This window comes from Mobula birostris, chromosome 11 (genome assembly GCF_030028105.1).
Source record: "Mobula birostris isolate sMobBir1 chromosome 11, sMobBir1.hap1, whole genome shotgun sequence".
In the NCBI taxonomy this organism is placed as follows: Eukaryota; Metazoa; Chordata; class Chondrichthyes; order Myliobatiformes; family Myliobatidae; genus Mobula; species Mobula birostris.
Window position 1 is genome coordinate 41,928,513 of NC_092380.1, and position 25,572 is coordinate 41,954,084.

The 25,572-nt window shown below is 44.1% G+C and overlaps 1 protein-coding gene across 1 annotated transcript in view; it reads right to left on the bottom strand.

Moving 5' to 3' along the window:
• Window positions 1-9,795: 9,795 nt before the first annotated feature.
• Window positions 9,796-25,572, bottom strand: part of LOC140205489 (oxysterols receptor LXR-alpha-like) — a 74,414-nt gene continuing 58,637 nt past the window's right edge. Inside the window, exons 5-7 of the mRNA XM_072273102.1 lie at window positions 19,787-19,900; window positions 13,733-13,827; window positions 9,796-10,104 (exon numbers count right to left, since the gene is read on the bottom strand). Coding sequence (XP_072129203.1) covers window positions 9,958-10,104; window positions 13,733-13,827; window positions 19,787-19,900 — 356 coding nt within the window. The 3' untranslated portion in view covers window positions 9,796-9,957. The remainder of the gene's footprint in view (window positions 10,105-13,732; window positions 13,828-19,786; window positions 19,901-25,572) is intronic.

A 25,572-nucleotide genomic window follows, 5' to 3' on the forward strand; every position in this document is an offset into this window, starting at 1 on the left:
GCCTACTAGGGGAAAACAAGGAGGTAGTGATCATAATATGATAGAATTCAACCTGCAATTTGCGTAAGAGAAGCTAAAGTCAGATGTGTCAGGATTACAGTGGAGTAAAGCGAATTACAGAGGCATGACAGAGGAGCTGGCCAAAGTTGATTGGAAGGGGACACGAGGATTACAGTGAGCAGAAATGGCTAGATGCTCTGGGGGCAATTCAGAAGGTGCAGGATAGAGACACACCAAAGAAGAGGAAGATGACACAAACCGTGGCTGATAAGGGAAGTCAAAGCCAACATATCAGCAAAGGAGAGGGAATATCATAGGGCAAAAATTAGTGGGAAGTTAGAGGATTGGGCAATTTTTAAAAACCAACAGAACGCAACAACAAACCATAAAGGGGGAAAAGATGAAATATGAAGGTAAGCTAGCCAATAATATCAGAGGATGCCAAAAGTATTTTCAGATATATGAACAGTAAAAGAGAGGCAAGAGTGGATATTGGACTGCTGAAAAATGATTCTGGAGAGATAGAAATGGGAGATAAGGAAATGATGGGTGAACTGAGTAAGTATTTTGCACCAGTCTTCACTCTGAAAGACACTAGTAGGGTGCTGGAAGTTGGAGAGTGTGAAGAGGCAGAATTGAGTGTACTTACTATTACTAGGGAGCTGGTGCTTGGAAAACTGAAAGGTCTGCCGTTGGATAGGTCACCTGGACCTGATGGACCACATCCCAGTGTTCTAAAACAGGCAGCTAAAGAGATTATGAAGACATTGGTAATGATCTTTCAAGAACCAATAGATTCTGGCATGGTTACAGAGGACAGGAAAATTGCAAATGTCACACCACTCTTCAAGAAAGGAGGGAGGCAGAACAAAGAAAATTATAGGCCGGTTAGCCTTACCTCAGTGTTTGGAAAGATGTTGGAGTCGATTGTTAAGAATGTGGCTTTGGGGTTACTTGGAGACACATGATAAAATAGGCCAAAGTTAACATGGTTTCCTTAGGGGAAAATCTTGCCTGGCAAATCTGTTGGAATTGGTGGATATTGAGTATTTGTTTTTTCAGAAGGCCTTTGATAAGGGTGCCACACATGAGGTTGTTAAACGAGATAGGAACCCAATGTATTACAGGAAAGATACTAGCATGGATAGAACATTGGCTGATTGGCAGGAGGCAAAGAGTAGAAATAAAGTTATCCTTTTCTGGTTGACTGCTGCTGACTAGCGGTGTTGCAAGGGGTCTGTGTTGGGACCACTTCATTTTATGTTGTATGTCAACGATTTGGATGATAATATTCATGGCTTTGTGGCCGGGTTTGCAGACAATATGAAAATAGGTGCAGAGGCAGAGAGGTTGCAGTAGGATTTAGACAGATTAGGAGAATGGGCAAAGAGGTGGCAGATGGAATACAGTGACAGGAAGTGTATGGTCATGCATTTCAGCAGAAGAAATAAATGTGTAAACCATTTTCTAAATGGAGAGAAAATTCAAAAATCTGAGGTGCAAAGGGATTTGGGAATCCTCATGCAGGATTCTCTAAAGGTTAATTTGCAGGATGAGGAACATGAATTAAATCTTAACATTCATGTCAAGTGGACTAGAATGTAAAAGCAAGGATGTACTACTGAGGCTTTATAAAGCACAGGAGAGGCCTGGCTTGGAGTATTGTGAGCAGTTTTGGGCACCCTGTCTCAGAAAGGATGTGTTGAAAGGGTATAAAAGAGTTATCATCTGAGCAGTCATTGATGGCTCTGGGCCTGTACTTGCTGGAGTTTAGAAGAATGGGGGGAAGTTTTTGAAACCTACTGAGCACTAAAGGGCTAGATAGAGTGGATGTGAAGTGGGTGTTTCCTTTGGTGGGGGAGTTTTGGACTGGGGGCACAGTCTCAAAACAGAGGGACGTCCATTTAGATGAAAAGGAATTTCTTTAGCCTGACAGTAGTTTATCTATAGAATTTGTTGCCACAGGCAGCTGTGGAGGCTAGGACACTGAGCGTATTTAAGGCGGAGGTTGATAGGTTCTTGCTTAGTCAAGGCATAAAAAGGTTATGAGGAGAAGGCAGGAGAATGAGTTTAAGAGGGAAACGAATCAGCCATGATGAAATTGTGGAGCAGAGTCGATGGGCCGAATGGCCTAATTCTGCTTCTATGTCTTATGTTCTTATGGCGATGTCTCTGCCCACTCTTTCCTCTATCTCACATATCCTGCACTCGGAAAGACCGTACAGGAGAGAAGGAAAAAACACTGTACCATTGCACCTGACACCTCAAACCCACATCTCTGATACTGATACTGCGAAGACTGAATAAACTGCCCTTCACATGAAAAGGCAGCAGTCACTACTGGGTTACAGTGGGGCCAGAGCGAGGTGTCTGCTGCCTGGTGGGGAGATGTTGCAGTCCAGAGTAACTGGATGAGGAAATCTGGCAATGTGGGTAAGGGTTGGATGCTGGTACATGTTCAAGTGCTGGGGATATTGTCACAGAACAAGTTGGGGAGATTAAGGGTCAATCCTTCACCTTTCACATGAGTTTCTGCACCTACTTCCTCTGAATAGAACAAAACTACTGGAAAAGAGAACAGTTGGGAACTGCCGATAAGGCAGTGTCTGTGGGAACAGAAACAGAGTTAGTGTTTCATGTTGGAAATCCATCATTAGAATAGGATTTTTACATTTTTAATTCACTGCTATTTGTCATCCAGAAATGCCAGTCCTGAATCTGCAACTATTTTTGTGTCTGTCTCCTTTGCCTTGTTCATCCTCGGGTGATATTTCCAAATGGAAGTTCTGTGTACTTCAGTGCTGGGGAAGTGGTAGATGGAGCAGATGTCTGATTTCCAGGAGGTACCATTGGAGGATGTCCCAAAGTATTTTGTGCCTCAGTGCATCAAACTTAACTTGATGACCGTCAGAGGCAGTACAAGGTGCGAAGACACCTCAGGAGATCCTGTTCTTCCAACCGGAGAACCCACAACTGTCCACCAGAGAGCAGACTGCTGCCCGCTGGGAACTGATCATCAGGGCAGGTGTGAGTCTGAGGGCTTTGATAATGCAGTGAAATCTGGGTCACCCGAGGTGCTTGCTGTCCTCCCCCTCCAGCTCTGGGAGAGGGAGAATGCTGCCCATTCCTGCTTTCACTACTAGTTCTTCGGTTTAGCTTCACATATATCCCAGACCATAGGCCCTCAGCCCAAGCACTGCAGTTGCCCAATGAGAGCATCTGTAGTCCAGCCACCAGATGTGGACCTAGGGCTGTGTGGAACAGGCCAGGCTGCAAGGCGGTTGCAGAAGGTGAGTTCACATCTATGCACCACATGTACACAGTCTTTGTCCCAGAGTTGCAAAATCAAGGACCAGAGGTCAGAGGTTAAGAGTGAGAGGGAGAGGGAGAGATTTAATGGAAAGCTGCACAACAGCCTTTTCACCCAGAAGGTGGAGCGTATGTGGAGCAAGCTGCTAGAAGAAGTGGTTGTGGTAGGTACATTTCAAAGGCAATTGGACAGATGCATAAATAGGAAAGCTTTAAAGGAATATGCAGCAAATGGGACGGTTTGGATGGGCATCTTGGGTAGCATGGACCAGATGGCCATAGGGGATGTTTACACACTGTATAACTCCCAGGGATGTTTCTTTGCCAGACTGGTTCTGGATTTGTTGTGTAAAAGATAAATTGGTTTGTGTATTTTGCTGAGATGAATGGTAACTGATCACTCAGTGGAGAGGTAGACCATTTTGGGGAGTGAACCAGCCTTCTCTTCAAGCATTCACCAGCTGATGAGGGTCCCTCTCTCCCCACCCCATGTGTGATCCACTAAAAGGTGGATGTCAGGATGAGTGACTTGCATCACTCCTTACCTGCACTACTAGACTGTTGCAGGCCTGGGTTTGGACCCTGTTCCCTGTGAACTATGGGTTCTGTAGTCAGGCCATGTGCAGCAGAGTTGTTGGTCCAGGGTCACGGCATAGCTCGAAGGCCCTGACTCCCTGCTCAGTTGCTGAGGCTACATACATTGCCTCCTGTCAGAGAGTGATGATGGGGCTTGAGCTGGGATCACCAGCAATGTTCCCTCTAATCTTTTTACAGATCCATAGACCAATCAGGAAATTCTTACACGGCCTGAAAACTGCGTGGCTCTTTAATAAAACATAGTTAACTCAGAAACAAAGGTTCTGAACTTAAAGAAGGGTAACTTTGAAGGTATGAAATGTGAATTAGCTAAAATAGACTGGCAAATGACACTTAAAGGATTGACGGTGGATATGCAATGGCAAGCATTTAAAGATCGCATGGATGAACTACAACAATTGTTCATCCCAGTTTGGCAAAAGAATAAACCAGGGAAGGTAGTGCACCCATGGCTGACAAGGGAAATTAGGGATAGTATCAATTCCAAAGAAGAAGCATACAAATTAGCCAGAGAAAGTGGCTCACCTGAGGACTGGGAGAAATTCAGAGTCCAGCAGAGGAAGACAAAGGGCTTAATTAGGAAGGGGAAAAAAGATTATGAGAGAAAACTGGCAGGGAACATAAAAACTAACTGTAAAAGCTTTTATAGATATGTGAAAAGAAAATGATTGGTTAAGACAAATGTAGGTCCCCTACAGACTGAAACAGGTGAATTGATCATGGGGAACAAGGACATGGCAGACCAATTGAATAACTACTTTGGTTCTGTCTTCACTAAGGAGGACATAAATAATCTTCCGGAAATAGTAGGGGACAGAGGGTCCAGTGAGATGGAGGAACTGAGGGAAATACATGTTAATAGGGAAGTGGTGTTAGGTAAATTGAAGGGATTAAAGGCAGATAAATCCCCAGGGCCAGATGGTCTGCATCCCAGAGTGCTTAAGGAAGTAGCCCAAGAAATAACGGATGCATCAGTGATAATTTTTCAAAACCCTTTCGATTCTGGACTAGTTCCTGAGGATTAGAGGGTGGCTAATGTAACCCCACTTTTTAAAAAAGGAGGGAGAGAGAAACCAGGGAATTATAGACCAGTTAGCCTGACGTCGGTGGTGGGGAAAATGCTAGAGTCAGTTATCAAAGACGTGATTACAGCTCATTTGGAAAGCGGTGAAATCATCGGACAAAGTCAGCATGGATTTGTGAAAGGAAAACCATGTCTGACGAATCTCATAGAATTTTTTGAGGATGTAACTGGTAGAGTGGATAGGGGAGAACCAGTGGATGTGGTATATTTGGATTTTCAAAAGGCTTTTGACAAGGTCCCACACAGGAGATTAGTGTGCTAACTTAAAGCACACAGTATTGGGGGTAAGGTATTGATGTGGATAGAGAATTGGTTGGCAGACAGGAAGCAAAGAGTGGGAATAAACAGGACCTTTTCAGAATGGCAGGCAGTGACTAGTGGGGTACCGCAAGGCTCAGTGCTGGGACCCCAGTTGTTTACAATATATATTAATGACTTGGACGAGGGAATTAAATGCAGCATCTCCAAGTTTGTGGATGACACGAAGCTGGGCGGCAGTGTTAGCTGTGAGGAGGATGCTAAGAGGATGCAGGGTGACTTGGATAGGTTGGGTGAGTTGGCAAATTCATGGCAGATGCAATTTAATGTGGATAAATGTGAGGTTATCCACTTTGGTGGCAAAAACGGGAAAACAGATTATTATCTGAATGGTGGCCGATTAGGAAAAGGGGAGGTGCAAGGAGACCTGGGTGTCATTATACACCAGTCATTGAAAGTGGGCATGCAGGTACAGCAGGCGGTGAAAAAGGCGAATGGTAAGCTGGCATTCATAGCAAGAGGATTCGAGTACAGGAGCAGGGAGGTACTACTGCAGTTGTACAAGGCCTTGGTGAGAACATACCTGGAGTATTGTGTGCAGTTTTGGTCCCCTAATCTGAGGGAAGACATCCTTGCCATAGAGGGAGTACAAAGAAGGTTCACCAGATTGATTCCTGAGATGGCAGGACTTTCATATGATGAAAGATTGGATCGACTAGTCTTATACTTGCTGGAATTTAGAAGATTGAGGGGGGATCTTATTGAAACATAAAATCCTAAAGGGATTGGACATGCTAGATGCAGGAAGATTGTTCCGGATGTTGGGGAAGTCCAGAACGAGGGGTCACAATTTGAGGATAAAGGGGAAGCCTTTTAGGACTGAGATTAGGAAAAACTTCTTCACACAGAGAGTGGTGAATCTGTGGAATTCTCTGCCACAGGAAACAGTTGAGGCCAGTTCATTGGCTATATTTAAGAGGGAGTTAGATATGGCCCTTGTGGCTAAAGGGATCAGGGGTTATGCGGGGAAGGCTGGTACAGGGTTCTGAGTTGAATGATCAGCCCTGATCATCCTACTCCTGCACCTATTTTCTATGTTTCTACGTTTCTATAAAAGATTATTCCAGCTGCGCGGCAAAACAACTATATACACGGGAGCATTTCAGTTACAGCGCGGCCGTGCACTCGTGCAGATTAGAGTGAACAGAAGTCACCAGGTGCATGTCTTATTGATTGCTCACACATGTAGAGACACACCACACCACTCCTCTGTAAGGATCTTTAATGAATCCACTGGATTTGGATGAAAGATTAGATATTGGACTGGCTGCTGCCTGAGGCAGACAACTGTTCTGTCAGCAAATAGTCTTTGTATGTTTTCTCCCAGAGGGTGGTGGGTATCTGGATGAGCTGGAGGTAAGGCAGGAATGTTAACATTTAAAAGAATTTGGGCACATACATGAATAGGAACTGTTTAGAGGAATGAGGGCCAAAGAAGGGCAAACAGGACGCGTTGGGGTGAATATCTTGGTCGGAATGACCAAGAATGACCAAACTGAAGAGTCTGTTTCTGTGCTGTACCACACTGTCACTCTTTGACTCTAAGTAAGTTGGCTCTAAATCTCATAGTTTGCTTGCTGCAGACTGTTTACTGCCTTCCTGCCTCTTATAGGAAAAAGCCCCAGAAATCACGGTCAGCATTTAGCAACCCCGGATCGGTTGTCAGCAGGGATGGTGGGTCGGGCCTAAAGCAGCTGAAGTGGAGTGTGGGTGTGGGATGGTCAGCTCCCGATGGGCCCTTGGGTTATCAATACCTGTGTTGTGGGTGCAGCTCGTCATTTCCCCATTTCCCACTCCATCCCTGTGTGCTGTGCCCATGAACAGTGAGCTCAGCCTGACAGGATGTCCAGGGGTCCCTCCCTTCACCACCACCAGCTAAGATCCTCTTCTCTGCCATCCACTGTGACTGTTCTTCAACTTCCTCCCCGTCACTACTCAGATAATGACTGAACTCCTGGCCAGGGTAGCATCTTCCTCATCCCTATTCGGGCAGTGACTGAACTCCTGGCCAGCCACTGCCCGCCTGAAGCCAAAGGCATCACTCCATCACACCCCAATGGCTCTCCTCCACTGGGCTCTGTGACCCAGTGAGTGTAGGCAGAGATCACCCCAAAACATGGCAGACATTGGCAGTGTGAGAATGAGAGTCACTGAAAACTCCCTGAAACATTGGATTGACAAAGGGAGGCTCCTCACCATTCAGCCTCCCTGTTCATGGAGTGAGAGAAGTTGCAAAGGGAGTCCTCAGCTCCATCAGGGAAAATTGGACCAAATCCCCTTCCCCAGAGATAAGGGCAGCAGAGACGATCCCTATGGCAGGATCTCTGCAAACACCCTCTGCACCTGTAGTGACCTGGAGGCGAGGCGGGTCAGGAGATGGGGGCTTTTAACAGTCAGGGCAAAACCTTCTGGACAAGAGTTGGGAAGTTATGCTAAACCTTTCAAAGACACTACATTAACTCCATAATTGCACCTAGTTCCATATGAAGGATGTGTAGTGTTTGAACATAAGACAGAAGTGACCTGCTAGAGCGGTCCAGGGAAGAGGGATTGTAGTTGTCTGGATCAGTTGGAGAATGTGGAGCTTCTCTTCTCAGAACAGCTAGCAGAAACTGTTTAGGCACTGCGACCATTTAAAAGCTCTATATAAACAAGTGAGTGTTACTAGTATTGGTGTTAGGCATCAGGGGTTCATGGTGAAAGTACCCTCACTTGGTCAGGAGTGACATAGTGCTGTTAGAGTAACTTGATGCAGCAAAAGTGAATACAATCACCATTCAGGGATGATATGTAATATGGGGGGGGGGGGGGGTGGGACATGCAGGTGGTGGTCGGGGATCCATAGAATGATATTGAATGAAATACGCCTTTCAGCCCACCAAGAGTATGCTGATCGTTGCTAAGCCTGACATGTTTGTTCTCCCCATCAACTTCCCCCCAAGCTCCAAATTCTTCCACTGGGTGCAGTTTTCAGAAACCAGTTAAATCTCTCTGGGATGTGGGAGAGAAGCCCTACAGCCGGGAGAAACCCAAGTAGTTACACGGAGAGTGTGCAAATTCCACAGGGAAAGGACTAGAGGCCAGGATTGTACCTGGGTTACTAGAGTTGTGAGGCATCAGCTCTACCACTGTGTCACTGTCTTTAGATGCACCTGCTAGCAAGGACTTGGCAGAGTTGTTGAAAGCTCAAAATACTGTACAGAGTTTTTTTTAGGCATCCGTTAGTCTCGTGAGACCATGGATTTGCGCCTTGGAAGGTTTCCAGGGCGCAGGCCTGGGCAAGGTTGTATGGAAGACCACGCTGCAAGTCTCCCCTTTCCACGCCACCGATGTTATCTAAGGGAAGGACACTAGTGCCGATACAGCTTGGCACCGGTGTCATCGCAGAGCAATGTGTGGTGGTTATGTGTGGTGTCCTTGCTCAAGAACACAACACGCTGCCTCAGCTGAGGCTCAAACTAGCAACCTTCAGATCACTAGAGCAACGCCTTAACCGCTTGGCCAAGCGCCAACACTACAGAGTTACTACAAACACAATGAGTCAAAAGTGGAGGGGATGAGGGTTGGGGTAAGGTTTAAGATCTTGGGTGGAACTATACAGTTTGGTTTGTCCTGGACGGTGTTCAGCTTCAGTGACATTGGAGCTGCACTCAGAGATATTCCACCACATCCATTCCTGTTAATTCAGCGAATGGTTTGGTGAATCAGAAGGTAGAAAGTCAAATCTGTGAACTGCATTTGCAGACAATGATTTAAGTGTCTGGTCACATTGAGAGAGTTCTCGTCACCAGTGATCTTCGGCGAGGGAGGAATAAATCCCATTCTGTGAGTGGTGGGGTCTGTGAGCAGACCTCAGCTGGAGAAAGGGCTTAGGAAGAGGTGGAATCCAGTAAGGGATCTGAAGAGGAGCCAGTCTGAAAAACAGTGAATGGACCGGAGTCTCGGAGAGAAGGAGTGTGAATAGACAACATTCTGGGAGTAATAGTGTAATAAAGATCTGTCTATAATAGTGGAGGACTGCATGTAACTATTCCTGTATTAGATAGTGTAAATATACACCAGTCATATCACATAAGGAGCCAATCGTGTGTTGCACATTTCTGATTCAGTCAGTCTGTGAGGGTAAGTGGATTGGTGTCCAAAGGTGACCTGATTCCACAAAAACAGCCCAAGAATGACACAGAATAAATACCCACCTGCAGTGAATTACAGCTGTTAAATGGATACTGTCATGCAGGAGTTAATAGTTTGCTTTGAGTGTGTTAGTATAATGATGCTGGCTTCTGGTATGGCGTACCCCGTCACAATTGTTAATCACCTGATTTCCCTGTAATGAATAAAGAGCATTTCCTAACCCAGTCTTGGTTAGGTGTCTGTGTCTCAGAGACAGAACAACTGATTCCATGGTTCCTGCTGATCCCAGAAAAACACTAGCCTGCTTGGTTAATGTGAAAATAGACCAATCATTTAACAAGTTTATACCAAAGCATAGCAAAATGGAACATTCTACATCCAACATTTAAAAATCTTTTGAAAGCATCCCTCAATACTGTAAGGTTGTTGCATCTGTACTCTTTCCTGTGAACTAACTCATTACCCCACCCCTTCCCTGGCCGGCTGAGGTGGGTCGTGTATCGGCAGTCCCACAGTCATTCCTGCATGTCCCAGATCTCTGACAGGAGAGGTGGCAGCTTTTTATCCTGTAACCGTAGCGCAAAGACTTGCTCCGAATGGACGCTGCTCAGAGTCCGCAGGCAAACCAGTTTCATCAGCATTCGCGGGAACATCAAGCGATCCTGCAAGAGGAGAACAAAGCCAATTAGAATGTCGGTCAACGTGAGATCACTCTCACTGAGGTGAGTACCAGGCTGCAGCAAGAGGTGAAGGTAAGTCAGTGAGAGAGTGTTCAATGTCATCTGTGCAAATGGATCAGAGCAGCAATGACAGCAATACAATTGTGTTTACTTTTACTCTGACCAGGACAATGCAAGTGATCCCAGAGAGAGAGAGATAGTCACCCTTTCCAGCAGGTCCCAAGATGGTGATGAATGGTAAAATAGAGGAAGCTAGGGCATTCACTGAGGTCCAGGACTGTGGACACCTCGAATAAGGCAGGTTCTAGTTGGAGCTGAAGGAATTCATTCAGTGAAGAGCAATGGGAGAGAAGTTGACAGTCCCATCTGTGGGCTGGCCCTCAGAAAAAGGACAGGAAGATTGCTGCTGATTTGATCATTGGCCAAGGGAACCATGAGGACAGTTAGTTTAATTTTTCAGGACATCTTTAAAGACAATCACCAGGAGAGAAAAGTAGAAATATTTAAAAAACTACAAGATGTGATGTTTAGCGATAAGCAAAGCTAGGAATTCAAGGGCTTCAGCGGTATAAAGAGCAGGTTTAAAACGATTATTAGCCATCAGTTTCAGTACTCTGGGCATTCCTGGTCACCGCATGATGGGATATGATAGCCCCAGAGAGGGTGCAGAGGAACGTTGCCTGGATGAAACTTTTCAGTTCTGAGGAAAGGCTGGGTTTGTTCTGTCTTGGGTGGAGAAAGTATATAAAGTTATGAGGGACACACCTATAGATAGGACAGAAAACCTTTACCCGTATCAGGGGTGAATAAAACTAAAGGACAGATTTAAAGAAGGAAGAGATTCAGATGTCTGAGGGGGGTATGTTTCAGCCAGAGTGGTGAATACCTGGTCCAGACTGAGCAGAGAAGCAGTGACGGCAAACCTATCGCACATGTGCCTGAGATGGCATGCAGTGTCGCCCCACAATTCCTTAAACCCCACTCATAACAAAAATATACATAATCATTATCTACTGCCAAATGAAACAGTAAATGATTTGCTCACTCCAGAGCAGTGAGGTATTTTCCCCGGAAACTTCTCTCACCAGCTTAAATGGTACATTTTGAAATATTTGCAGACCTGGTGTAAACATCAGTATTTGGATAGAAAGCAGTTATAATAACAAACAACAGGAATTCTGCAGATGCTGGAAATTCAAGCAACACACATCAAAGTTGCTGGTGAACGCAGCAGGCCAGGCAGCATCTCTAGGAAGAGGTGCAGTCGACGTTTCAGGCCGAGACCCTTCGTCAGGGCTAACTGAAGGAAGAGTGAGTAAGAGATTTGAAAGTTGGAGGGGGAGGGGGAGATCCAAAATGATAGGAGAAGACAGGAGGGGGAGGGATGGAGCCAAGAGCTGGACAGGTGATAGGCAAAGGGGATACGAGAGGATCATGGGACAGGAGGCCCGGGAAGAAAGACAAGGGGGGGTACCCAGAGGATGGGCAAGAGGTATATTCAGAGGGACAGAGGGAGAAAAAGGAGAGTGAGAGAAAGAATGTGTGTATAAAAATAAGTAACAGATGGGGTACGAGGGGGAGGTGGGGCCTTAGCGGAAGTTAGAGAAGTTGATGTTCATGCCATCAGGTTGGAGGCTACCCAGACAGAATATAAGGTGTTGTTCCTCCAACCTGAGTGTGGCTTCATCTTTACAGTAGAGGAGGCCGTGGATGGACATGTCAGAATGGGAATGGGATGTGGAATTAAAATGTGTGGCCACTGGGAGATCCTGCTTTCTCTGGTGGACAGAGCGTAGATGTTCAGCAAAGCGGTCTCCTAGTCTGCATCGGGTCTCGCCAACATATAAAAGGCCACATCGGGAGCACCGGACGCAGTATATCACCCCAGTCGACTCACAGCTGAAGTGTTGCCTCACCTGGAAGGACTGTTTGGGGCCCTGAATGGTGGTAAGGGAGGAAGTGTAAGGGCATGTGTAGCACTTGTTCCACTTACATGGATAAGTGCCAGGAGGGAGATCAGTGGGGAGGGATGAGGGGGACGAATGGACAAGGGAGTTGTGTAGGGAGCGATCCCTGCGGAATGCAGAGAGAGGAGGGGAGGGAAAGATGTGCTTAGTGGTGGGATCCCGTTGGAGGTGGCGGAAGTTACGGAGAATAATGTGTTGGACCCGGAGGCTGGTGGGGTGGTAGGTGAGGACCAGGGGAACCCTATTCCTAGTGGGGTGGCGAGAGGATGGAGTGAGAGCAGATGTATGTGAAATGGGGGAGATGCGTTTAAGAGCAGAGTTGATAGTGGAGGAAGGGAAGCCCCTTTCTTTAAAAAAGGAAGACATCTCCCTCGTCCTAGAATGAAAAGCCTCATCCTGAGAGCAGATGCGGCGGAGACGGAGGAATTGCGAGAAGGGGATGGCGTTTTTGCAAGAGACAGGGTGAGAAGAGAAATAGTCCAGATAGCTGTGAGTTATAATAACAATACTATTTAGAAATATAACTTTTCAATAGTCTTTTAAAAAGATTAATATTAATAATTTTTGAACAGGATTTAAAATGCTTCATTTATTTCAATCTGCCTCTGTACTTATTGTTACTAATTCATTAATCAATGGTTATTTCTGCTCAAAATTACTACAGCACACAAGAGAATTTTTTAGAAGATTATCACCAATTTAGACACATGCACTCACAAAGGTCCTCACTCTTGGTCTGGACCTTTACACAGAAGGCTATGGGCCAAGTTCAGGGTGATGGGTTTAATGGGTCTGGTTGGCGTGGATGTGGTCTGTCAAATGCTGTGTGACGCTATAACACTGTTTTTATTGGATCCAGAAAATTAAAATCCACAGAAAAGAATGAAAATATTTTCAGGAGAAGAGATGCAGAAAGGGAGAAAGAGAAGGGAAATCAGAGTAGGAATACAAAGACATCAGCAATGTAAAAATGAACAATAGTTTATCAGGAGGAACATGGAGTAAAAATTGACTGAATTGGCTAGGATTTCTTGGATTGAAATCTATGGAATAAAAAATCTGCATGATCATTTATTCACATATGCAGATAAATATAAGGAATGGTTGGGGTGCCCTGACGTGGGTGGATCAGCACTATGAAGTTGCTGTAAGGTCACTCTTAGTGACACTGTCAAAGGAGACAGGGACAACCCAGGTTCAGGGGTTTGTGGGGGATTCGATGCTAACCAATTCTGGGAATTGAGGCAGGAAAATGCAAATGCAGGTGAGCCTAGTGTAATCAACGCTCTCTGCTTTCAGGATAACCCCGGATGATGTGTGGGCTTGGTTTTGTAGGATTCACCAAGCAATCATAAACAAATAGGGACGGGGTTCCTATTTATATATATGTGTGTGTGTGTGTGTGTGTGTGTGTGTGTGTGTATATCAGAAAAACCCCACTCCCAAAACGTAATAACGTATGATGTAACACGTAACATACGCAGCGAACTTAACCCTTAACAGTCTGTGTGAATTCTGCCCAATGAAACTAAGGAGTCTCACAACCTTCTGATAAGTTCTTGTAGTAGAGCTGCCGCTGAAGCTAATGGCATTGAAATGAAAGCACTGGCATTGAATGCCACTGCAAGTATCCCATCACTCACATCGGGTCTTTTCATCTGTGTGTAGGAGCGGAGAGCCTCAACGTATGGCTGCTGCAGCCTTTCCACCAACTCGTGGTCATTGACATTTGGACGGTCTGGTGAAAGGAATAAGAGGATTCAGTGCACCTTCACCCCAAACTGCCAGCTGGAATGTGCCGGGCACACACACTGGTGATTTCACCTGCACAGGTAGATGGTTCATTGCTATAAAGATTGCTGAGCAATATGTGTTTTATCCCACCCCCCCAGTTATGAACCTGTCCAGTAGGCAGGGCAGTGCTGAGGAGTGTGCCAAGGTGCCATCTTTTCAATGTCATGTCAAACTAGAGACTATGGCTGCTGCCTCCGATGTTGCCCAGAACAAAAAAGCCAACATTTATCCCACAATAAACAACACAAAAAATTTTATTTTTTTTTGTGTGTACAGTAAGTACTCATTTTCCACATCAGGGAGTTGAATAGATGTCAGAGAATTACATTGAATGGACATCCCAGAGGTGGTGGGTCAGTGTTGAGCACTTTGGACATTTCCCAAGATTATGAAAGACACTTTATAAATTCAAATGCTTGTTCCTTATATTTTCTTCTCTTGTACATTGCCCTCTTCCCGCATGAAAAATAAAATAAACAACTTGCATTTCTAGCAAAAGCAAAGTTAATAATGATGTTCCTCTGTAATGTAGTTAACATTGAGACAGTCAGAATTGCTGATGTCACATCCATTGGTAATGAGACGACTTGACTGCATTCTTGCCACGTCCCCACATGCCCTGCTCATTTACGTACCCATCCAGATGATGCTCCTGCTCCTGACTCCACTACCCGTTCTGGGAGCTCGTGCCAGATACCGGCTAACCTGAGTGTGAAGGAGTTGTCCCTCAGATCCCCTTTAAACCTCTTCCTCCTTACATTAACCCAATACACTCTAGTTTTAGACATATACCTCCATCTGTGCCTCTCATAATATCCCTATCATGTCACTTCTCAGACTCCTTCTCTCCAGGGAAAACAGATTCCTGCTGATGATTCAAGCCGTCCAATCTAGGCTACATCCTTGTGAATCTTTTCTGCACCCTCTCTGGCTGAATCACATCCTCTCTATTTTGTTGTAACCAGAACTGCGCACAAAACTCCGAGTGCAGCCTAACCAACTGTAACATGACATCCCAACTCTTATACCCAGTGCCTCAGCTAATAGGCCTCTTTCGCCACCCTGTCAACCAGTGTTCCCATTTTCAAGGAACTATGTATTTGTTCTCCAGGGTCACTCTGTTCAACAACACTCCCCAGAGTCCTGCCATTCACTGTGTATGTCCCTCCCTCCTTTAACATCCCAAAGTTAACTTTGCATTTTGATTTAAATTCCTTGGCTGACTTTCACAGTTGATGAAAATCCTGCTGTAACATGAGACAGCCACCTTTGCTGTCCATCATATGAACTAGTTTTGGTGTCATCCGCATATTTACTAATTCTGCAATCAGCATTCTTATCAATATCACAAACATGCCATATTAGCAACAGGGGACCCAGCACCAATCCCAGTGGCCATAGGTCTCAAATCTGAAAAATAACCCTCTTGTACCTATCACCAAGCCAATTTTGTTTCCGAATGTGCTGTATCATACATAATGCAACAGCCAATGTGCTCACACTAGCCTCACAGTGTGGAATGAATCACTTCATTTGTTTCAGCAATGTTGGATGAGCAGTGAATATTACTGAGTCTGGGAAACCTCCTCTGCTGTTTTTTCCACAGCACCCCTCAACTGTTCACACACACAAAAGAAGGCAGATGGGGCCTGTGCTTGGAATCTGAATAACCAGCAGAGCAATTCTACCCTTCCCCACCTGGTTAAGTGTCCAGGTCTATGGAATGGATTTGAAGCCAGGTCCTCCGACTCAGATGTAGGAATGCCACAATAATTGAGCGAACTCCGGAAGTACTTGACATGCCAATCAAGGTGTCGTATCTTGTGATTTCATTCGTTGCTGGTTGAACACCAATGATTCATTCATTTTTCAAAAGCCAGAGAGAAAGAGGGACTATGGATTTGTTACATAGGTGGGGCTAGATTTTCAGATTCACCCATCGGCGTGATACTGGCATTAAAAGCTACCCTCCCCCATACTTGAACTTTCACACCATTGGTTCCAAAGGAGGGGAAAAAAACAACCCTTACTCAGGTATAGCATTATCCCAAGAACTAGTGTCCTCAAATGACCCAGTATTTCACAAGAATTAACATAATCCTTTAATCTTCATTCATAGCATGGGAAAAGGTCTGGCTCTATGTCAGAGCAATAAAGCAAGTCGCATCCCTCAGCCTTTCCCCTTTGTTTTACATACTCCTTCCTTTCAGTTACTTATCAAGATAACTTTTGAATGCTACAATTGCACCTGTTAATTCTGGCAGTGCACTGCAGACCCAGTGACCTGCTCGTGTCACCTTTGACACTCACTTCATTGTGTCCCTTGGACTGTGTCCTTTCACCTGTGGGAACAATTTCTTGCTACCTATTTCTATCTATACTGTTCATGATTTCCCTTGCAGCCTTTACTGTTCCGAACAGAGTAACCCATCTTCTCCAGACTATCCACAAGCTGTAACTAATGCACCGCGCCTAAAGGGAAAAGAGCTAAAATTAGTGGAAAGTTAGAGGATTGAGAACTTTTAAAATGCAACAGAAACCACTAAAAAAAAAGCTATCAAGAGGGAAAAGATGAAATATGAAGGTAAGCTAGCCAAAAATATAAGAGAAAGTATTTTTTCTTCTTTCAGGTATTTGAAGAGTAAAAGAAATGTGAGAGTTGATATCAGACTGCTATAAAATGATGCTGGAGAGATGGTAATAGGGACAAAGAAATGACGGACAAACTTAATAAGTACAATGAATTCCAGTTAATTGGGATACATTGGGACCAATACTTTCTGACCCAACTAAGCAGCTGCCCAAATTAGCCAAAATTTCATGGGAATACTTACTTAAAAAGGCATAAAAAAAGACCAACTACATTTAACTGAGTAACAAATTATGCATTTAAGTGAAATACACAACAAACTAGAACACTACCAATACTACTACAGTACTAAAACACTGTATTAGATCCTAATAATTATAAACAGAGGAATTTACTCTGCCATGTTCTTCTGACTGACTGTAAATGAACAATATCAGCACAGAGACCTACTGCAGATAATGGACTGCCTTCATGCAATGATTTCAATGATTGCATTCTCTGTCTTCATTTTCATTGTAACATTCAAGATGATTGTCAATACTTTCAAATTCTTCATAGTTCCTAACTTTATGAAGTAGTGAGATGGTTTCATTCTCACTCCCGGCCAATTGTGACATCTCCAAGCTTGAATGCTTGAAACCGCAGCCAGCAAAACAGTTCTGAATTGTTATACTGTGTATTTCTTGTGAACAATCAGTGACAAAAATCACTGCTTTTTGAACAGAAACACACGCAACTAACACTATTTAAAAATTGTTCACTCAAAACACGTGTAGTGTCTAATAGCCACGTGAGTACATGCAACTGACACTAGATAGAAACTGTTTGGCAACAGTCTCCTACCCCAATTAAGCGGCATAGTGTCCTGAATAAACAAAGGGAATCCCAGCTGTTTTCTCAATTAGATTTTGTTCTTTAAGACTTGTCCCAAATAAGTGGCTGCCCTGATTAACTGATGGCCCAATTAATCGGAATCCACGGTATTTTGTTTCAGTCATCACTGTGAAAGACACTAGCAGTATGTAGGAAATTTGAGAATGTCAGGGAGCAGAAGTGAATGTAGTTGTTATTACTAAGGAGAAAGTGATCGGGAAGCTGTAAGATCTAAAGACCGTAAGACATAAGAGTAGAATTAGGCCATTTGGCCCATCAAATCTACTTCACTATTCAATCATGACTGATGCTTTTTTTCTCTCCTTAGCCCCACTCTCCAGCCTTCTCCCTGTAACCTTTGATGCCATGTCCAATCAAGAACCTGTTGAGCTCTGCCTTAAATACACCCAACAACCTGGCTTTCACAGCTGCCTGTGGTGATAAATTCCACAAATTCACCACCCTCTGGCTAAAGAAATTTCTCTGCATTTCTGTTTTAAATGGATACAATTCTATCCTGAGGCTGTGCCCTCTTGTCCTAGACTCCCCCACCATGGGAAACATCCTTTCACATCTACTCTGTCTAAGCTTTTCAACATTTGAAAGGTTTCAATGACATTCCCCCCCCCACCCCCATCCTTCTAAATTCCAGTGAGTACAGACCCAGAGCTAACAAACATTCCTCGTATGATAACCCTTCCATTCCCGGAATCATCCTTGTGAACCTCCTCTGGATGCCCTCCAATTCCAGCACATCTTTTCTTAGATGAGGAGCCCAAAACTGCTCACAATATTCATGGTGTAGCCTCACCAGTGTCTTACAAAGCCTCAGCATCACATCCTTGCTCTTATATTCTAATCCTCTTTAAATGAATGCTAACATTGCATTTGCCTTCCTCACCACTGACTAACTGCAGGTTAACCTTCAGGGTGTTCTGCACAAGAAGTCCCAACTCCCTTTGCATCTCAGATTTTTGGATTTTCTTCCTGTTTAGAAAACAGCCCGCACATTTATTTCCACTACCAAAGTGCATGATGATGCATTTTCCAATATTGTTTTTCATTTGCCATTTTCTTTCCCATTCTCTTAATCTGTTTAAGTTCTTCTGCATCATACCCATTTCCTCAACACAACCTGCCTCTACACCAAATCTTTGTATCATCTGCAAACTTGGCAACAAAGCCATCTATTCCATCATCTAAATCATTGATATACAGCATAAAAAGAAGTGGTCCCAACACCGACCCCTGTGGAACACCACTAGCCACTGAAGGTAGGTAAGTCACCCAAACCAGCTGGACTACACGCCAGGGTTCTGAAAGAGGTGGCTGAAGAAATTATGGAAGCATTAGTAATGATCTCTCATGAATCATTAGATTCTGGAATGCTTTAGCAGAACTGGAAAATTGCAAATGTTACTCCACTCTTCAAGAAAGCAGGGAGGTAGAAGAAAGGAAATTACAGACCAGTTAGCCGGACTTCAGTGGTTGGGAAGATATTGGAGTCTATTATTAAGGATGAGGTTTCAGGGTACTTAGAAGCATATGATAAAGTAGGCTAAAGTCAGTATGGTTTCCTTAAGGGGAAATCTTGCCTGACAAATCTGTTGGAATTCTTTGGGAAAATAACAGGCAGGATCGACAAAGGAGAGTCAGTGGATGTTGTTTACTTGGATTTTTAGAAGGCCTTCGGCAAGGTGCTGCTTGAGGCTGTTAAGATGAGAGCCCATGGTATTACTGGAAAGATATTAGTACATATTATAGATTGGCTAATTGGGAGGAGGCAAAGAGTTAGAATAAAGGGAACTTTTCTGGCTGGCTGCCACATCGTCCTTTATTGAGACTTCAGCAGCATCTTCCTTTATCAAAGCTGATGTAAAGTTCTCATTTTGTACGTCAGTGAATGGTACCATTTACAAACTAAGATAATCTGCTGAATCTGCACATCCATCTCTTTCCATAGTGTCTTTGGGGAACATCCTACCAAATTCTCAGAACTCCCTTCCCTGTAACAACTCAAAAACAGGAGAGCAGAGTCCAGAAACCCACTGAGCCCCTGAGAATTCAGAAAGACGTGCGGCAGAAAGGTGTACGAGATCTAAAATAACCCGCCCACCCCATTAAGCACCATGTGTCCCATCTGTGGCAAAGTCCAGAGAACAAGTCAGCTTGCAACCCAGGGGATAGCTCATCAGAAAAAAAAAAGGCTACTTTTTAAAGTACAAGAAGGTGTGTGGCCCATAAGGTCTGGCAACAAGCAAATCAGGGACAAAAGATTCAATTTAATGAGGGAGTGGCAAACAAAGACTAGTCTTAACTTCCATTAATTTTTGCTCTTTCACAAGAGAAGCACTCATTAATTTCATGGCAAAAGTGACAAAGCCCAGTAGGTTGGGGGGGAGTTCACCCTTTAAAAGTAGTTATTCACAAGATCCCATACCTGCTGAGAAGAGATTTATGGCAATTAACAGAGCGTATTCAGCATCATCCAAGTGCAGGCCATTCATACACTTTGAAAATTCAAAGATAGGATTGATAAATTCAAACTGTAGTCCTGTGTGATGCAGAAAGACACAAAGTATTAAGTTATTATTAAAATAGATCTTGTTCCTCTGTATATTCATGGCACACCGTGTTTTAATGGAAACCGTCCTTTAGATATATACAGTTTCCGCAGTCCTCTGCACATTACACATGGTATAAAAATGGAGCACAGCCAACTGTACATCCAAGCAAAGTAAAATAATTGAATCCCACTATTTCCTCTCTATGCACTGAATGAAAACCAAACTCTCTCGCTCTCTTGCTCTCTCTCTCACTTATTTTCATTTTCATACACAAAACACAGATAACGTCTCATATACACATATGCAATCACAAACACTTTCTCTCTTATAAATGTGCAAAAGCACAATAAGATATTCACTCTTATTGTCCCATTGAGGAGGGGAAAGGGTGGTAGGCTGAAAGAACCATGGCTGACTAGCAATGTGGAACATCTAGTCAAGAAGAAGAAAGAAACAGCTTAAGGTTTAGGACTCCTGAGAGATACAAGGTAGCCAGGAAGGAGCTTAAGACGGAACTTAGGGTAGTTAGGAGGGAACATGAGAAGGCTTTGATGAGTAGGGTGAAGGAAAACCCCAAGCAAGTGTTATTTTTTTGTTCAAAAAATTTAACGGAGACAATTTTTGGAATTATAATCTTGCACCTGTAGTGGGCAAACTATTGCATAGGATTCTTAAAGACAGTATTTGCGAATATTTGGAGAAGCAGAGTCAGCATAGCTCTGTGAGAGGTAGGGCATGCCTCACAAGCCTGACTGAACGCTTCAGAGATGTGACAAAACTTGATGACAGTAGAGCAATGGATGTGATGAATGTAGATCTTAGTAAGGCATTTGATAAGGTAGAATCATTCAGAAAGTCCAGAGGCATGGGATCCAGGAAATCTTTGCTGGTTGGTTTCAGAGGGCAGCAGAAGAAGGTTTTGACTTCTACCTTGCTGAGGCCCAGCGACAGCTGTCAGACCCCTCTTCTTACTTACCCCTCAAACAGGACCCTATTGAGGAGCACCAGGCCATTGTCTCCCACACCATCACCAACCTTATTGACTCTGGGGATCTCCCATCCACAGCCACCAATCTCATAGTTCCCACACCGCGCACCTCCCACCTCCCATTTCTACCTCCTACCCAAGAACCACAAATCTGCTTGTCCAAATAGGCCCATTTTTTATGCTTGTTCCTGCCGCACTGAACTCATATTTACATACCTCGACTCAGTTTTAACCCTGCCCCCCCCCCCCCCCCGGTTCAGTCCCTTCCTACCGACATCCATGACATTTCACACGCTCTTGATCTTTTCAATGGTTTCTGGTTCCCTGACCCCGAGCATCTTATTTTCACCATGGATGTCCAGTCCCTATACACCTCCATCCCCCACCAGGAAGGCCTCAAAGCTTTCATTTCTTTCTGGACACCAGACCCAATCGGTTCCCCTCCACCACCATTCTCCTCTGCCTAGTGGAACTAGTCCTCACTCTCAATAATTTCTCCTTTGGCTCATCGCACTTCCTTCAAACAAAAAGGTGTAGCCATGGGCACTCGCATGGGTCCCATCTATGCCTGTCCGTTTGTGGCTACATGGAACAGTCTATGTTCTAAGCCTACACTGTTGTTACCCCCAACTTTTCCTGCACTACATCAATGACTACATTGGTGCTGCTTCCTGCACCTGTGCAAAGTTCATCAACTTTGCCTCAAACCTCCACCCTGCCCTCATATTTACCTGGTCCATTTCCAAGACCTCCCTCCTCCTTCTTGATCTCTCTGTCTCTATCTCTGGAGACAGCTTATCCACTGATGCCTATTATAAACCCACTGACTCTCACGGCTACCTGAACTATACCTCTCCCCACCCTGTTAATTGTAAAAATGCCATCCCCTTCTCTCAACTCCTCTCTCTGCCGCATCTGCTTCCAGGATGAGGCTTTTCATTCGAGAACTAAGGAGATGTCCCGCTTCTTCAAAGAAAGGGGCTTGCCTTTCTCCACTATCAATACTAGCCTCAACCACATCTCTTCCATTTCACAGATATCTGTCCTTAATCCATCCTCCTGCCACTCCACCAAGGATAGGAGGGACACCTCGTCCCCAAACAACCCTTCCAGGTGAGGCATCACTTCACCTGTGAGTATGTTGGAGTCCTGTGTCTGGTGCTCCCCATGTGACCTTCTGTATTTCAGTGAGACCCGACGTAGACTGGGAGACCGCTTCGCTGAACATCTACGCTTCATCCACCAGTTAAAGTAGGATCACCCAGTGGCTACTCATTTTAATTCCACATCCCATTCCCATTCTGACATGTCAGTCCATGGCCTCCTCCACCATCATAATGAGGCCACACTCAGGTTGGAGGAACAACACCTTATATTCTGTCTGGGTAGCCTCCAACCTGATGGCATGAACATCAATTTCTTGCTCTTCTGATAATGCCCCCCCACCAAACCTTCACCATTCCCCATCCTTTTTCCCTCCCCCACCTTATCTCCTTACCTACCCATCACCTCCCTCTACTGCTCCACCCATTTTCTTTCTTCCATGGCCTTCTATCCTCTTCTATCAGCTTCCTCCTTCTCGAGCCCTGTATCTCTTTCATCAATCAACTTCCCAGCCCTTTACTTCACCCCTCCCCGCCTCCCAGTTTCACCCATCACCTTGAGTTTCTTCCTCCCCTCCCCCCACCTACTAAGTCTGACTCATCATCTTTTCACTCCTGTGCTGATGAAGGGTTTCGGCCTGAAACGTCAACTGTGCTCTTTTCCATAGATGCTGACTGGTCTGCTGAGTTCCTCCAGCATTTTGTGTGTGTTGCTTGGATTCAGAATTGGTTTGTTCACAGAACACAGAGGGTGGTAGTAGATGGAGTATATTCTGCCTGAAGGTTGGTAACCAGTGGTTTTCCACAGGGATCTGTTCTGGGATCCCAGCTCTTTGTAAATTTTAGAAGAGACTTGGACGAGGAAGTGTAAGGGTGGATAAGCCTGCAGATGATACGAAGATTGATGGTGTTTTGGATAGTGTACAATGTCATCATTAGTGACAATGGGACATAGATAGGATGCAGAACTAGACTGTGAAGAGGCAGATAAAGTTTAATCTGGAGATGTGTGAAGTGATTTACTTTGGAAAGTCAAATTTGAAGGAGGAGTACAAGGTCAATGGCAGGATTCCTAGCAGTATTGAAAACCAGAGGTATCTTGGTCTGCACTCCCGTAGATCCAGCAAAGACACCATGCAAGTAGATAGGGTGGTTAAGAAGGCTCTGGTGTGCTGGCCTTCATTAGTCAGAGGACTGAGTTCAAGAACCACAAGGTAATGGTGCAGCTCTATAAAACACTGGTTAGATTACATTGGGAGAATTGTGTTCGGTTCTCGTCAGCTCATTATAGGAGGGACGTGGAAGCTTTGGAAAGGGTGCAAATAAGATTTACTGTGATGCTACCTGGATTAGAGAGCATATCTTAAGAGGAAGGGTTGAGTAAGCTCGGGCTTTTCTGTTTGGAGCAAAGTAGGATGAGAGTTGATAGTGATTTATAAGACAGTAAGATGTATACAGAGTCACAGGCAGCACCTTTTTCCCAGGTTGGAGATGACTGATTCAAGAGCGAATATGTTTAAGGTGACTGGAAGAAAGTATGGGGAGGGTGGTGGTGGCAGTGGTAGTTTTTTTTTGCACAGAAAGTGATGGGTGCATGAGATGTACTGGCAGGGGTGGTAATGGAGGCAGATATATTAGGGACATGTAGGAGATTCTCAGGTACACATACAGATGAAAAAGAAATGGTGAACTATGCAGGAGGGAAGAGTTAGATTGGTCTTGGAGTAGGTTAAAATGTCGGTCCGACTTTGGTCTGGAGGGCCTGTACTGTGATTGCTGGTCAATGCTCTATGTTATATGTGTAGTGTATTTATTATTTCAGTAACATTTGAAATGTATTGTTTGATTAAGTATTCTTTATTTGTTTACATAATTCATTGAGTTATATGTAAAAAGCACATGAATGGCATACGTCATTACACAATCACGTCATATGTGAGTGCCTCTCTAAACAAAAGAAAAACTAAGTAAACCAAACATCCTAACTCCTGAGTTTTTCTTTTGATTAGTTTCTGGAGTTACAAAACATAACAGTAGCGACAAGGAAGTTTTATAAAGAACCCAAGATGACTACTTACCCGTTGAAGCACAACATGCTTTTTTGTCGAAGGGGAGACAGAGAGACGTACAAGTTTTTAAGAAGGCAGAAAATGGACGAAATTAACAAACAACAAGTGAGTACCAGGTGATAATAATAATACATTTTTAAAAAGCAAAATGGCTGGTTACATCAGAAACATAGAAGTGTTCAATTGCACAACAGGTGATGTATTCTGAACAAACTGAGCAGTATTTTAAAGTAAATGAAATAGCCAATGAAAACTGAGTGCCCGTTTTGCTGAGTACAATAGGTGGAAAAGCATACAGTTTGGTTAGAAGTTTAACTGCTCCAACCAAACCAGCTGAAATGAGCTTTACTGATATTGTGAACGTAATGCAGGAACATTTAGAACTGAAACCATTCTTGATTGCAAAAAGCTTTAGGTTTCATAAATGTTAACAAAGGGAAGGGGAGTCCATTTCAGCGTACATAGCTGAATTGAAGAACTTGTCTGATCATTGTCAGTTCAGTGATGGGCTTAATGATGCACCGAGAGATCATTTAGCTTTTGGAATCTTACAAGAAAGCATTCAAAAACAGCTCCAAACTAAAGCACAATTCACATTTAAAAGAGCAGGTGATATCACTGTATCAATGGAAACAGCAACCAGAGATGCAACTGAGTTGCAGTCAGGAATGAAAGTGAATGTGAACAAAATTGCAACGTCTAAATGGAAACCCACCTTGTGAACAAATTGTGTTACCATTGTGGCAAGGGGTCACATACACTGGACCAATGCAGGTTTAAAGGTGAAACTTGCAGAAAATGCAATGTGTTGGGCAGACATAAATTAATGGACTGCACAGGGTAGAGAAAAAGATAAGTCAGGCTGCTGTTTCAAAAAGAGCACTAACCTGCACACTGTTGATGAAAAATTTGGTATTGATGAGAGTAACACAGGATTGTGTAGCCTTGAGATTTACAATGTGAGAACTAACAAGAGGCAAGCAATATGGCTTACACCAGAAGTGAATGGCAAATGAATTAAAATGAAATTGGACACTGGCTCGGCTGTTTCAGTCATTCTTCAAAATCTCAAGACAGTGTTAAAACGATTAGAAGATTATGGGCTCAGAGCATGATGCAGCAAGTGTGAATTCTTTAAATCACACCATTAACACAAGATTTTAGACCAGTGTGCTGAGAAAATCAAAGCAGTGGTGGACGCCCCAAGGCCAAGGACATGTCACAGTTGCAGACCTTTTCAGGATTTGTCAATTACTATACCAGGTTCCTGCCAAACCTGCCTTCTGTGCTCCACCCCTTGAACTCATTATTGCAAATCAGAAAGAAATGATAATGGGCAAATCAGTGTGGTGGATTTCAAAGTGACAAGGGAAACGGTGATGTCAATACTGTACTCACACATTATGATCCGCATTGTCCAGTGAAGCTTGCCTGTGACATCTCACTATAGTATAGGTGAGTCATGTCACATGTTATGAGTGATGGAAGTGAATGTCCCA